The sequence below is a fragment of the Dermacentor andersoni genome, chromosome 4 (genome assembly GCF_023375885.2).
Source record: "Dermacentor andersoni chromosome 4, qqDerAnde1_hic_scaffold, whole genome shotgun sequence".
Lineage (NCBI taxonomy): Eukaryota > Metazoa > Arthropoda > Arachnida > Ixodida > Ixodidae > Dermacentor > Dermacentor andersoni.
Genome location: NC_092817.1, coordinates 47,629,337 through 47,641,909, shown reverse-complemented (window position 1 = coordinate 47,641,909; position 12,573 = coordinate 47,629,337). Strand labels below are relative to the sequence as shown.

The 12,573-nt window shown below is 44.8% G+C and overlaps 1 protein-coding gene across 1 annotated transcript in view; it reads right to left on the bottom strand.

Annotated features, from left to right (window-relative positions):
• The window catches only part of LOC129386305 (cytochrome P450 3A14-like), a 29,029-nt gene extending 16,909 nt beyond the window's left edge, over nt 1-12,120 (bottom strand). Inside the window, exons 1-3 of the mRNA XM_055074130.2 lie at nt 12,023-12,120; nt 5,457-5,553; nt 2,257-2,382 (exon numbers count right to left, since the gene is read on the bottom strand). Of these exons, the coding sequence (XP_054930105.2) occupies nt 2,257-2,382; nt 5,457-5,553; nt 12,023-12,120 (321 nt within the window). The remainder of the gene's footprint in view (nt 1-2,256; nt 2,383-5,456; nt 5,554-12,022) is intronic.
• Nucleotides 12,121-12,573: the final 453 nt, after the last annotated feature.

The window sequence follows — 12,573 nt, the reverse complement described above, 5'->3', positions numbered from 1 at the left end:
AGACAAGCGTGTTGACACCGGGCTCAATATCGTTGCGCTGTTTCCGTTCTTTCTTTTATTGGAGATCGCAGCCTCCCACGCTTCAGCGTGAAACGTGGGAGGCTGCCGGACCTGGTCGACCAGTGCGAACTCGTCGCCCGGGCCCGAAGGGTGATCCAAGCCAGAGGGTTCCTGGAATAAGGGCCCCTCCCACCTCGACTGAGAAGTCACTGCTTCAAATAAAGGTTTGATTCATTCATTCATTCGTTATTTCATAGTACCAGAATGTACCTATGTACATTCCTAACACGTATAGTCCAGCCGATCTTGTATTGATTGCATTTATGAAACTCAGACTATTTGTTTCTTCGTTTCCTTGTTTTATTCGCACTGTTCAAACTGAGTTCTATATATGAACCAACTAGCCCTCCTCGCGAGCGTACTAATGAAAAACGATAGGCCAGTGCTGACAGGGCCTGGAAGCGTAATGATTTCCTTTCTCTTAATGCGGGCATGCGTACTTCGTTCTTTGGAAACGAGGTTGAAAGTACTGCAAACCGAACGCACAAATCTGAATATACGTTCTTTTTTTATATATTCCTCAGTTTTCTTAAGAGCCCGGTAAGGCGAACACGTAAAAAACTCCGTCATGGAAACAACTTCATTGTGAATTTCTGATTCTCCTCCACAAATATTTATTCAAAGTTCTGGTCTAAAACTAATTTTCAAAACCTTGCCTAATAAACTTTGTTAAGTATTAAAGCACTTCAAAAAAAAAAAAACACTGTGAGTGAATCACGACGACAAATGGCACTCCCTTAACACGTACCATGTTTTAAATATTGATTCAAGATATGTGAAACATCCGGTATTTATATGCACGGCATCCGACAAGGAATATCAAGGTTTCGGTTTTTCTCGAGCTTCTGAGACGAAAATAGACTACGTGCAGCAGCTATCCTATAACGAAAGCCTGTATACTAACTATACTAGTATACGCTGTAATCCCCTACATGCAACACCGGTGCCCGTGGTTGAAGGGGCTCCAAGACTGTACGGCTGCACAGACACAGGGCTGGTTCCATACTTAAACACAGCTTCGATTAATGGTATTTATGAAACTGCTATTTCAGACGTCAGAGCCGCCGCGCAGCCCTGGAGCCCCTTCGACCACGAACAAGGCTGTTGCAAGTCACATCGCATGCGACTCTATACATTCTCGTAAGTTCTAAAATCATAGTTTTGTCATGTTTGCTTTAAAAATTTGCCCTGATTTCAATTTCGATTAGTTTAGTTTGCCACCCTGTATACATATTTCGCCCAGCGCACACTTTTAGCGCAGTGCTTTGGTGAAGCGCAGGCCAAAGGCATATCGTCAGTGACTCACAGCCACGTGCGTTGATAACAAAAGCAATGGTTACTATATATGGTTGCCATAAAGCATCAGCGACACCTCGCATAATCCAGCATAGACCCTTTGTTCGCTGAGAAATACCTCAGGAGCACGTTAACTGTTTACTGAAATGGCTTAATCGTTCGCTCAAGTTCGCCCTTATTTTCACAGTGAGTTGGAATTTAGGGAAATGAGTTGAATCAACGTTTGACAAATTGCCCCTTCCTGCCTTCCACTCATCTTGAAGCTTCGCCAAATCCAGAGGGAGGTATCTGTGAGAGGCACGTGAACCGTACGTACTAGATGAGTACCAAGGACCCTTTTTGTAGGTAGATTAGATTCCCAATGCACTTACTATATCTATGCTATCAACAACTAACCTCGGTAGCTGAGTGCCTATGGCATCGCACTGCTGAGTTCGAGGTCGTAGTTTCGATACCAATTGCAGCTTCAATCCCGGCTGTGGCGGCTGCATTCCGATCCCTTATCTCAAAAAAAAAAAACCTTTCTAGGATTTTACGTACCAAACTGTGGTATGATTATGAGGCATTCCATAGCGGAGTATTCCGGATAATTTTGCGACCGCCTGTGGCTCCTTAACCTGCATACAATGCACGGTACAAGAGTGTTTTTGCATTCTTCCTCCATCACAATGCACCTGCCTCTGCCGAGATGGCAACCCTGACCTCGAGCTCAGCAGCGCAATGCAAAAGCCACAGAGCTATCGAAGTTTCATGAAATTCCAATGAAAATTTCACTGACGAGAGATTGCTGTATTAGATGGCTGTGACAGTATAAATGAGGCACACAAGGTAGCATGTCTGTCTGTGAAAACACATCTGTATACCTAGCGAAAATGTTTACTGAAAAACTTGACAGGGCACCTGTTTCAGCTTGCTGTTACTGAAGCCCTGCGCAACACATGACCGGATACTTTTCCACGGGAGGCCGCCAGCGTGCAAGATGGACTTCTTCAACACAGGGTGATTTTTGTCGGTCACCATTGCGTTCTGTAAAAACGAGAACATTCGTTACACCTCTGTAATTGTCGAACGAAACGTTTTATCTCAACGCATTACCCTACCAGGGCAGCATCTATGACTACTACTTGCCGCTGCTGCATTATGACTGATTAGATATCTTCAGCTTGTTAAACAGCACCAACGAAGCGCCCTAGTAAAACCGGAAGTAGCCTTCCTAGTCATCTCCATCATCATCATCGTCGTAGTCGACGTCGTCGTAATCGTCATTCTTATCAACTTACCTTTGCTCACTCCAGGACAACACCCATGCAGCTATCTCAAATTACGCCTGTCTTGCGCCAGCTGACCCCCACCTCATGCCAGCAAATTTTCTAATTTTGTCAGACCATCCATTCTCTGCCGTCCTCGACTGCGGTTTTCTCTCGGTACACGTTTCGTAACCTTTCCTAACTGTTCCTTCCTGGTTCTGTTACTGTAAAACATACACATACTGCTATGGCATAAGGTTTTCAAGGCAAGAGGTTATGTTAAAAAGTCAGCACAATTAATAAGGAACATCCTGATGTCATAATGCTACAGGAGCCACACTGTAAGGCCAAATTATCCGGGTATAGATAATTCTGTAGTGCCGACGCGGATACGAGAGCTGTCAGCACTCTAGTCAAACGTGCCTACACGGTCTTTCAAGATGATACAGGCATTTCGGATGTAGACATTATATTAATCAAGTCAATACCTACCAGAAAAAACAATCAAAATCTATTTCTCCTGAATGTCTATAGTAACCCAAGAAAGAAACGTACCAATTTCTGATTACTACTCCGCAAGACTCTCACTATCACAAAAGGCAGAGCCTTACTGACGGGGGTCAGGGGGAGGGGGGATTTCAATGCTCAACATATGGCATAGGGATACAAATTTGAAAACCCCAAAGGTAGACATGGGGTCACAGTAGATATGCCCAGACACGTCAAAGACATGATAACCATCCCTCTAATACCCAAGAATATGCATCCTACCCACCATCAGGGTAGACGGGAAAGCAGGGCACGCAATATACAGAAGAAATTTGATAACAGCAAGGACACCACATTTTCAGACGCAGCTAGATTCAGACACAAGCGCGCCTACACAGCAGCGGTGATAAATTACGAGGGAAATGCACGACGAGCGCTACAGTCAACACGCTACACGCAGAAACCGCAGAGGAAATAGCTATTGCTCTAGCCATAGCACAAACACAAGCGAGCATAATCATCAGCGATTCCCAGACGGCTTATGAAACTTCGCCAACGATCGAATCTCCCCAGAGGCACTACGACTCCTAAAATTAGCTGATAACCGCGGCGACAAAAGTGTCGATCTCATCTGGACAGCCGCTCACACACTACCAGACGGTAGCAATGAGGCTGCGCACCGCATGACTCGAGAGTTTACGGACCGAGCCTCGGTTAGCCCCGCCTCACCGACTACCGATGATTGGGAGTGGGAAGATCGAATAACCAGGTTTAACGAAATTAAACAACACCATAGATTGCAGAGACGTACATTCCCGCCACCGCACCCAAAATTAAGCAAAAACCAGTCTGTCGAATAGCGGCAGTTACAGACCAGATCCTATCCGAGGCCAGCTATTATGCACCCAATACACCCAGATCTGTGCACGACGGACAAGTGCAGACATTGCAACTCTAGAGCCACCCTGGAGCATATCCTATGGGAATGTCCGGCTGTAATAGAGGATAAAGCTGATAAAGCCTCAAACAGCGACTGCCTCCGTGCTCGCTGGGAGTCTGCGTTGCTCAGCTTGGACCTGCAGCACCAACTCTGAGCCGTCCACCGAGCCGAGGAAGCCACCAAGGGCCAACAACCCTTGGCAGAAACCTAGGCGGGGTCCAGGCCGACCCCACCAAATCCCAGGGCACTGAATAAGGTATATGAATGAATGAATGAATGAATGAATGAATGAATGAATGAATGAATGAATGAATATCGGTTCATGACCGCTCCGCAACCAGACGTTAACAGTGACTGCGGCAGTTGTTGCAGCTTTTTATTGTTCAAATGGAGTCCACTCACTCGAAATTTAAGTTATGCCACTCGTCCATGTAGAGAACATTTTTTATGGGAGGGGGCACGTTTTCAGTTCTCTTTCAATCAGCTGTACTGAAGGTGAACAGCATGTTTCCAAATATTTACCTTGAAGCAACGCCAGTTCGTCCTTCCCACATAATATAAATACGTTAAAAACATGCGACATCAATGCAGTAATTTTACCCACGTGCAATTCCATCAATAAAGCAAGGAAAAACTAGAGAGGAAGGGCAAAGAAATTAACCACACGCTCGTCTTCGGTTCCAGTATCAGTCGATTCAAGGTAACGTACTGCAGACAACATCAGTCCTCGTAGACTTTATGCGGCATAAACCCAATGCAGCTAGTCGTGCAATATTAGCTGCAACACAGCGCGCGAGACTGAACTCACCCCAGGACTACACGGAGGCGCTCACATACAAAAACAAATTATTTCGCAAATACCAGTAGTCAGAATGAGGCTCAGATCTCCAATGTTTTGTACGTTGGCGCTTGCGAGCAGTCTTGTGGCTCGTGATAACACATTGTAACACAACTGGACGAGGACAGAACAATTTGACACTCACACAGTGCGATGTATGTGTGTTTCAAATTCTTCTCTGTTCACGTCCAGTGAAGCTGCACTGTGTTACTATGAATTTTAATGAATAGGGCCACCAACGTGCTTTGGTCTTGGGGCGCCTTCACTCACGAGCACCGCATCGCAATTGATATTAAACGCGACTGTACAACGTAAAACAGAAATAAGTAATTTGGTACACGAAGAAAAGCAAGCTGATGCAGAAACAAAAAAAGTAGCAATAACGAAGGGGTTAATATTGTATGTCTAGACTTTGCTTTACAGTGAATAAGTTCTAGTTTTCAAAATACTTCCGCGCCATTCAAGTTGGTGCCACTTTATTCATATTAAACTGCAAAATGAAATATCATGCGCGTCCACCGACATGGCACCTCGGCAATAGCACAGCAGCCAGACGTTACGAAAAGTGTCATTACAGAATACTCACACCGCGATCGACGAAGTTCTGAAAGTTGCGAACAAAGACGTGCTCTACGAAGTTTATGTCCCTGGTCACAACAAAAGGAGCGTCGCCGTTGTAGAACCTGCGTCGTGAAATTGCATTTGTACCAAGTCTCCTGGAAGTGCTACGTCATTTGCGCAAGCCTACGAAAGCTGTCTCGAGTGTAGTGTGAAAACGGTTAGTTGGTCGAGAATATCTTCTACAAAAACTTACCCATATATATCGCCGTATTTGTCAAGCCATTTTCCCATCACCTTGTAAATCTCCTGTCGGAATATAAGTCCAATAAAGCATGAGAGAGCTGCTGAAGAAACAACACACACACTCTAAAAAATATTTAGGCTGGCACCTCGTTTATGTTCGCACCATTGTCGACACCTTTCACTTCTGGCGAAAAAAATTCGCTTTTACGTCCATCGCAATCAACTCATAGTCGCCTTCGGTTAGCGTTTACTCTATCTGTGGTGAACCGGCGAAAATATTATTAGCGAAGGCATCAGGTCAATGAATAAGAGTTCTATCACATATATTTTAAAACTTGGTCTCACTTGTAGTATCAGCTTCAGCTTTCCCCTGGTATATATTTCTTATTCTAGTACAATTTATTGACATGATTGCTTGATGGATTCTTGATCAGGGCTGCTAAAAAGTATCATTCCATCCTAAATAAACTGGTTTTTTTTACTCTTCAATAGAATAAAACAAAGCCGCGATTGTTCATGCTTTTTCTTCACGCTATTGGTCAAGCATCAGTCGTTGTTTGATTGCTCTGCTAATTCAGTTCTATGAAACCATGTCCCATGTACAGCGTGGTGCGCTAGTTACTTATTTAAAAAAAGAGGGGGGGGGGACGAGCCCCTGCGACGTTCCTCTAACGCTCTTGTTCATTTTCTTGCTGCATCTTTTAAATACGGTTGAAACTCGATGATAAGCCTCTTTGACACCGTTTGGACGTGATAACAACTTGAATCGCAATTCTCAGAAATTGTAGCAGCAAGTTCCTAGTTAGACGACTTAAATTTGGGCGTAAAGAGAATGATTGAATGAACACCGATTAAACACACGTTAATCTTACCATTGAGTGGTACTCCCGCATATTCCCCCAGATTAGGCTAGGTTTCGGTCCTGGGATGCCAATTCTCTCGAAGTAAGAGAAATGTCGCCGGCGCCATCTAGAAACAAAGAAAAACAACTTAAGTACCGATCCTCTTCTTGAAGTCATCGATAATTACACGAAGATCACCGGTAAAAAACGACAGTGAAATTATCTTGGATTGGCTAGAGGGCTTTCAAAACGACACAAGTAATCGAGGAATCAGCATCCGACAGCAGAGGTCCGCTATTCTTGAAAAACTCCACACAGAGAGAAAACCAAATCTATTATCCCAGTCTGCTTCTCCAGACAAAAAAAATATTATAATAATAAGCAGTACTTCATACTCAGGTCTCAATGTGCTCAATACCTCCACAGCGCACAAAATAAAACAATGTCACGCATTAGCGATACCTATTGACGGTACTATATTGAATACAATTAGGTGCCTATTGTTGCAAATAAAGCTACGAGCTTTTTAAGCTTCAAAAGTTCCAAAATTATGATTAAAGAAATTTTATTTCAAGGATACATTGATTTCTGCTTAATTTTGTTTATGTGTTTTATACATGTGCATGTCATTTTCTTTTTGCATCAATGATCGTTATTGAAACACTGCTACTATGGCTTGCCTATACCTTACTTGAAACTTCCTTTTAAGTACTAATATAAATGCTTCTTTTTTTCAGTGGTCGCGGCAATTCCCTATTTTGTTTTGGGCGCGGGCTTACTTTTTATCATTCACATAATATTATAATAACAAGGTAAAGTGCATTGGATATAAAATAAGTTGAAGTAGAATTAAATTTTATATTGTTGCTTCTGCATGCGCATGTTACGGATACAGGGATTGCTTTCGCCTGCGTACCAAAATATTCCTTTCGGAGCAAACGCTTCCTTCATTAACAGCTCAGCTTTTCGCTTCAATTTCACATACGTGGCGTATAATAAAGAATAAGCAAGGAGGGAGAGAGAGAGAGAGAGAGAGAGAGAGAGAGGGAGGGAGGGAGGGAGGGAGGGAGAGAGAGAGAGAGAGGGAGGCAGCGCCACGTAGCACTTACTTTCAACTAAACTTTTATTGACGTCAGGTTATTCTTATGCACATATTCTACCACACATGCGCCAGGCATTAACATTTCATTTTCTCCAAAAGCTTTCTCTCTAAAGTCATTTTTCTCATAGTGCGATACCTTTGATATCAGCTCTGTCCGATTAGCTGGTTACAATTCTTCCCGACAACTTAAGTTATCAAAAACAAAAGCGACGAATGTTCGACAGTCACAAATATTGCAGTAAAGGCGAAGAAAGCCTCCATTCTTCTTGTCGACGTTGTTTCTATGTTCCCTAGGTATATCGCTTTAGAATCTATCTGTGTGTACCTTTAATCCAAAATTATTGTGCGTACGTACGTGCAAAAAGAAAGAAAGAAAGAAAGACGGGAAACTACAACGATGACAGTGACCTCGAAGCGCTGGCACTGCTATCAGACTCGACTTGTTGGCCGGCCTTGACTTCCTTTTAGTTAACGGGCTCTCATATCACCCTCGTTCGCGTCTCCGCATACGCTTTTCAAACCAATATATTGTTGCGCTCTCTTTATCTGGGCCCAGGGAACGACAGCGTTTTTTCCCTGTCCATTACACTTTTATAAATAAGTTTGTGGAGAGGTTATCGTTAAGGTTAATACATGCGACATGTTCGAGGTCACAAGAACGTACGTAAAAGGCTCGCCCGGCGCGTAGACAAGCAGAGAGTATTTGCGCTTGTCCACGTGGGTACTGCCTGTCCTGTAGTAGCAAGTGTAGATACACGTGTAATATATTCATGAACATGCGACAGAGCACAGGCGTATGTGCTTGTCTCGATTAATTTATAGACACGTTCTCTTTACTTCGCCAAGCCACATAGGGCGTATTAGGCCTCCTTAACAGCACCCTAAACTAACGTTAACGGCGAAAGCTGATGGTATACATCATCTAAAACACTTAGGTTGAATGCAAATTGGACTTGCGCAATGGGACTGGCACAAGAAATACAAGAAAACAAACACAACAGGGCTAACATCATCATCATCAGCCTACTTAATGTCGACTTCAGTACGTAGTCCTCTCCCTGCGATCTCCAATTAAGCTTGTCCTGCGCCAACCGATTCCTGCTAGCCCTTACTCCCAATAGAACTTTATTCGAAGAAGCAACAGTCAATTATAATCTGTCGAAAAACAAAAACAAGGACCATCTGCCATGACAGGCATATGCAAAAGGCCCGCTGCTTCAGCTTACATTCAAGATGAACCAACTCGCCAAAATCATGTTTTGCTCATGCTGTTTTCACTTTTATGCTATAACCCTTCTCTAATGCCGCACTGCCGTCTCGGGGCCCTTCGTGCCGCAAGATCCGCTGTTGCACTCGTACACAGAGCGCGATAGTACTGCATACTTACATGCACTGTTTTGCTTGTCAATAATAAACCCTGATTACGGCGCCTAAATTCAATTCTTGCCAGCGCGACATCCAACCGCTCCTACTAGTTAAGCACACCCGCCAGCTCTCCCTCAACTCACATGAGGAGCGCTGCCAGTAGCCCAGCCGAGAGAAACAGCAGTGCGCCCGTGACGAACATATTCAAGCACGTCAGCGAAAAACCCGAGCTCCGCGGTAAGCGCCTTTCTATAGCCTCCGGTGGCGAGAGGAAAACCTGGGAGAGGAGGTCTCTTTTTTTCCCGCTCTGCAGTGCACCATCTCTCCTTCACTGACGCGCCGCGACGACGAACAATACTGTGAGCACTGCAGAGAAGGTAACGCTGCTGTGCGGCTGGCACTACGGTGCTCTTCGACGGCACTCTTCTCCATACAGGCTGGTTACACGTCTGTTTGGGCCGCCATATTGTATCGGAACACATAGAGGCGCGGTAGGACTGACAGCGGGAATTACGGATCTGTGCTCGCTGACAGTGTAAAAAATTCATATTTTCGCGGTTTGTACAATTACGTGCATTGCATTTATTTACATCTCACGTTTAAAACAGAGGTTTAACGCTCCCTGTAAAGCAATACTAGAATGAGTTTCGAGCCCAGCTGACAACTAATCCTTTTTTGCCGCTGTTTCGCTTACACTAACATTTTTTTTTTTAAAGAGAGAGAGTTTACGCATATGGTGTACTCCGAAGGTTTAGAGGTTGTCCTTCGAAAAGTCGGACGCAGCTTTTTCCCTTAATGTTTTAGCTACGCCATGCTGTGAATTTTCTGGAGTTGTTTAAACATAGCCTGTAGCAGATAGCGTGATTCTAGTCATTGAGATGGATTACTCAGATACGCGGACATTACTTGCACGAGAAATCAAAACACAAATTCAAATAATTAGGAAGGGACTGACTAAATTCTTAATTCAAAGTCACGTAAGGGCTCAAAGGAATTTATCTGGTAAATTTGCAAGGCGTTATCTTTCAGAATTCCGGAAAACTTAGAAATGGTCACCCCGAATAACTGTCACTTGAGCCAAGCCAGCGGAAGACAATCCGAAAACAGAAATGTAGTTCAAGGCAGCTTGCCAACACGTTCAGACTGCCTGAAGCCACAGAAAGCCACGCACACAAACGCGAGGGCGTTGACAAAGCGAGGTTGAAGTTTATACGCTTGTAATAAATATAGAAAGAGGTCAGCTCAAATTTACACATGCGGTGGTTTTACTTCCATACTCCATCTCCCGCGTGACGTCTCTCTGGTACGATCAGTGCAACTATAAACCCTGAGCCGCAACAAGAACTCCTCGAGGGCATTTTCCTAACATTTCTATGCTCATTGCGTTGGGATTGTTAGGAATCACATACTGATATTTAGCAGTCTTCTCATCACCTTGATTAAATTTAGACAGGAAACGCCTAGTTCATCAGAAAATTTTTTGAAGGTCGTTTCACAAGAAGACACACATTTAAGCATCATGGCTTAGATGGACAAAGTTCATGTCGACTTTGTTGCTGCGCTCTTGGTCGCGTGGAAACATGACGTGGGTGTCACTTTTCGGTTGAGTTGGTGCACAAAGGTGCGCAGCAAACGGGCATGACGGAGTATTTTTGTCAATAAAATCGTCAAGCACCTCCCCTCTGACGTCGCGAGCCCGAAAATTCTATTTAGTTGAAATTCAGCATTGTTGAAATAACAAACACCAGGCAAACACGACAGAGCCACACTGACTAATGCACGCACTTGTACGGCCGCTTTAACAACTCCGACAAAATGTGGCGGAGGTGCGGCGCGGGCCCTGTCGAATGATGGCACCACGCTGAACGGCGGGAGGCGGCGCTGATATTGAGGCGCCCTAGCTGGCACTGCATAGTATGGAAACACGCGATATGTACTGCAGCTGGCCGTAAAGGTTTACCGCCCCAAGCAGGCACGTGCGCGAATGGACGTAGTTCTTGCGGACGTGATCCACGCTGGAGTAAATGCGTGTTGTCTGTCGAGTCGACACACGCACACACTCACACGCACCCATACAAACGCCCAAAAGAGCGCCGGCTTCTAAACCCATCGAACAACAGTCGTCGTCCACTTCGTCGTGCCATTATGAGCCCATCAGTGAACGCCAATTTATCGGTTAGCGTTCAAGCACTTGTGAGGCCCGCCTTCTCGGCCTAATTTGGCGCAGAGTTGTGCTGTCATTGCGCATACCGGTGCCCGAAAAGCTGCCGCCACGACAAAGAACAACTTCGAGAGAGGGAGAAACATTTATTAAAAATAAGTAAATAAAGGTAACCCCTGTAGCGCCTGTTGTGAGGTGCCTACACTAAATTTATTCTTCCGCTTCACAACAGGTATAGCCGCAAGGTGTCGCATGGCTTTCCAATGGACACGAGAACCTCTTAGAAATATCCAGTCGTTTTAAAGTAATGATTGAGATGCTGTAGCACTGATTTGTCAATAAATTCCCCCTTGGTAACGTCAAAGTTTGGGCTAGTTGGTTCTGCAATATCTGAAGTTTTTTCACACGATTTTTCGACAAGGAGGAAACTCAAGAACAAGCAAGGACAACCGCGGTTCTCGTCTATTCTTCAGTTTAGTCTCCGTCATGAAATTGCGCTGTTGTACTTTAAGTTCTGAAGAGAAGAAAATGATGACTTTATAACAGATCTGGAGAGAAAAAAAGCGCCCCCGCCTTCCATGGAAGAGTGGAACCAGGTTATGCTGTAGCTCAGCCCGGTAAGTTCAACAATACCTCGGTACGCGTGCAACCAAAGCGTCAATGCTTTCCTTGTCTCAGCCGAAATAACAACACAAGGCTTGTCTGCTTAGAGTGACGAGGCAACGTTCTCAAAGTCGATCGTGTAGATCCGTTGACAACAAGATCTCGAGTGGTGTAGATATTGCATTAAGCGGCGAGTTTCTTACCGAACAGTGACCTAGAATGTTTTGTTCCGATCGGGCAAGATTGCCCAATTATCCAAGCACTTCGCCCATCACTTGCCAATCCGCACCAGAGCGTTGATAGCCACCGAGGAGGTATCTGATGACCTCGGCATGGGTACGTGTGAATCTGGCGTGGCTGCCAGCCACCTCATTGCGGATGATACGAGACTTGGTGAATGAAACGCAAGGCAACTAACGTTATAACATCCTATGTTTCGGCAGTGGTAAAAAGGCAGTAAACTACTATAAGTCAGAGGACAACGAAAGCAGACGAGATACCATCAGGCCGTTCGAGTATGAGAGAGTGTTTTCTTGTAGGAGGAGGACAAAGGGAGGGAAAGTATGAGGGTGACTCAGAAATTCTTTGCCCCGACTTTTTTTTTTTTTTTTTGGTTAGCCAAATTACGGCCGTCAATGGGAAGTCAACTCATCCATTCCCAGCGGTGGACCTTTCTCGGACCAGCCCTGGCTTATGGGCCGTTAGCTCCGCGGCACGGCGCTGCTGTCAGTTGTTGAAAATGGCGGTTGTGCTTCACGATAATGCGAGGCCACATGTGGCAATCAGAGCCACCGATAAGCTCCACTCATTTCACTGGGAGTGTCTG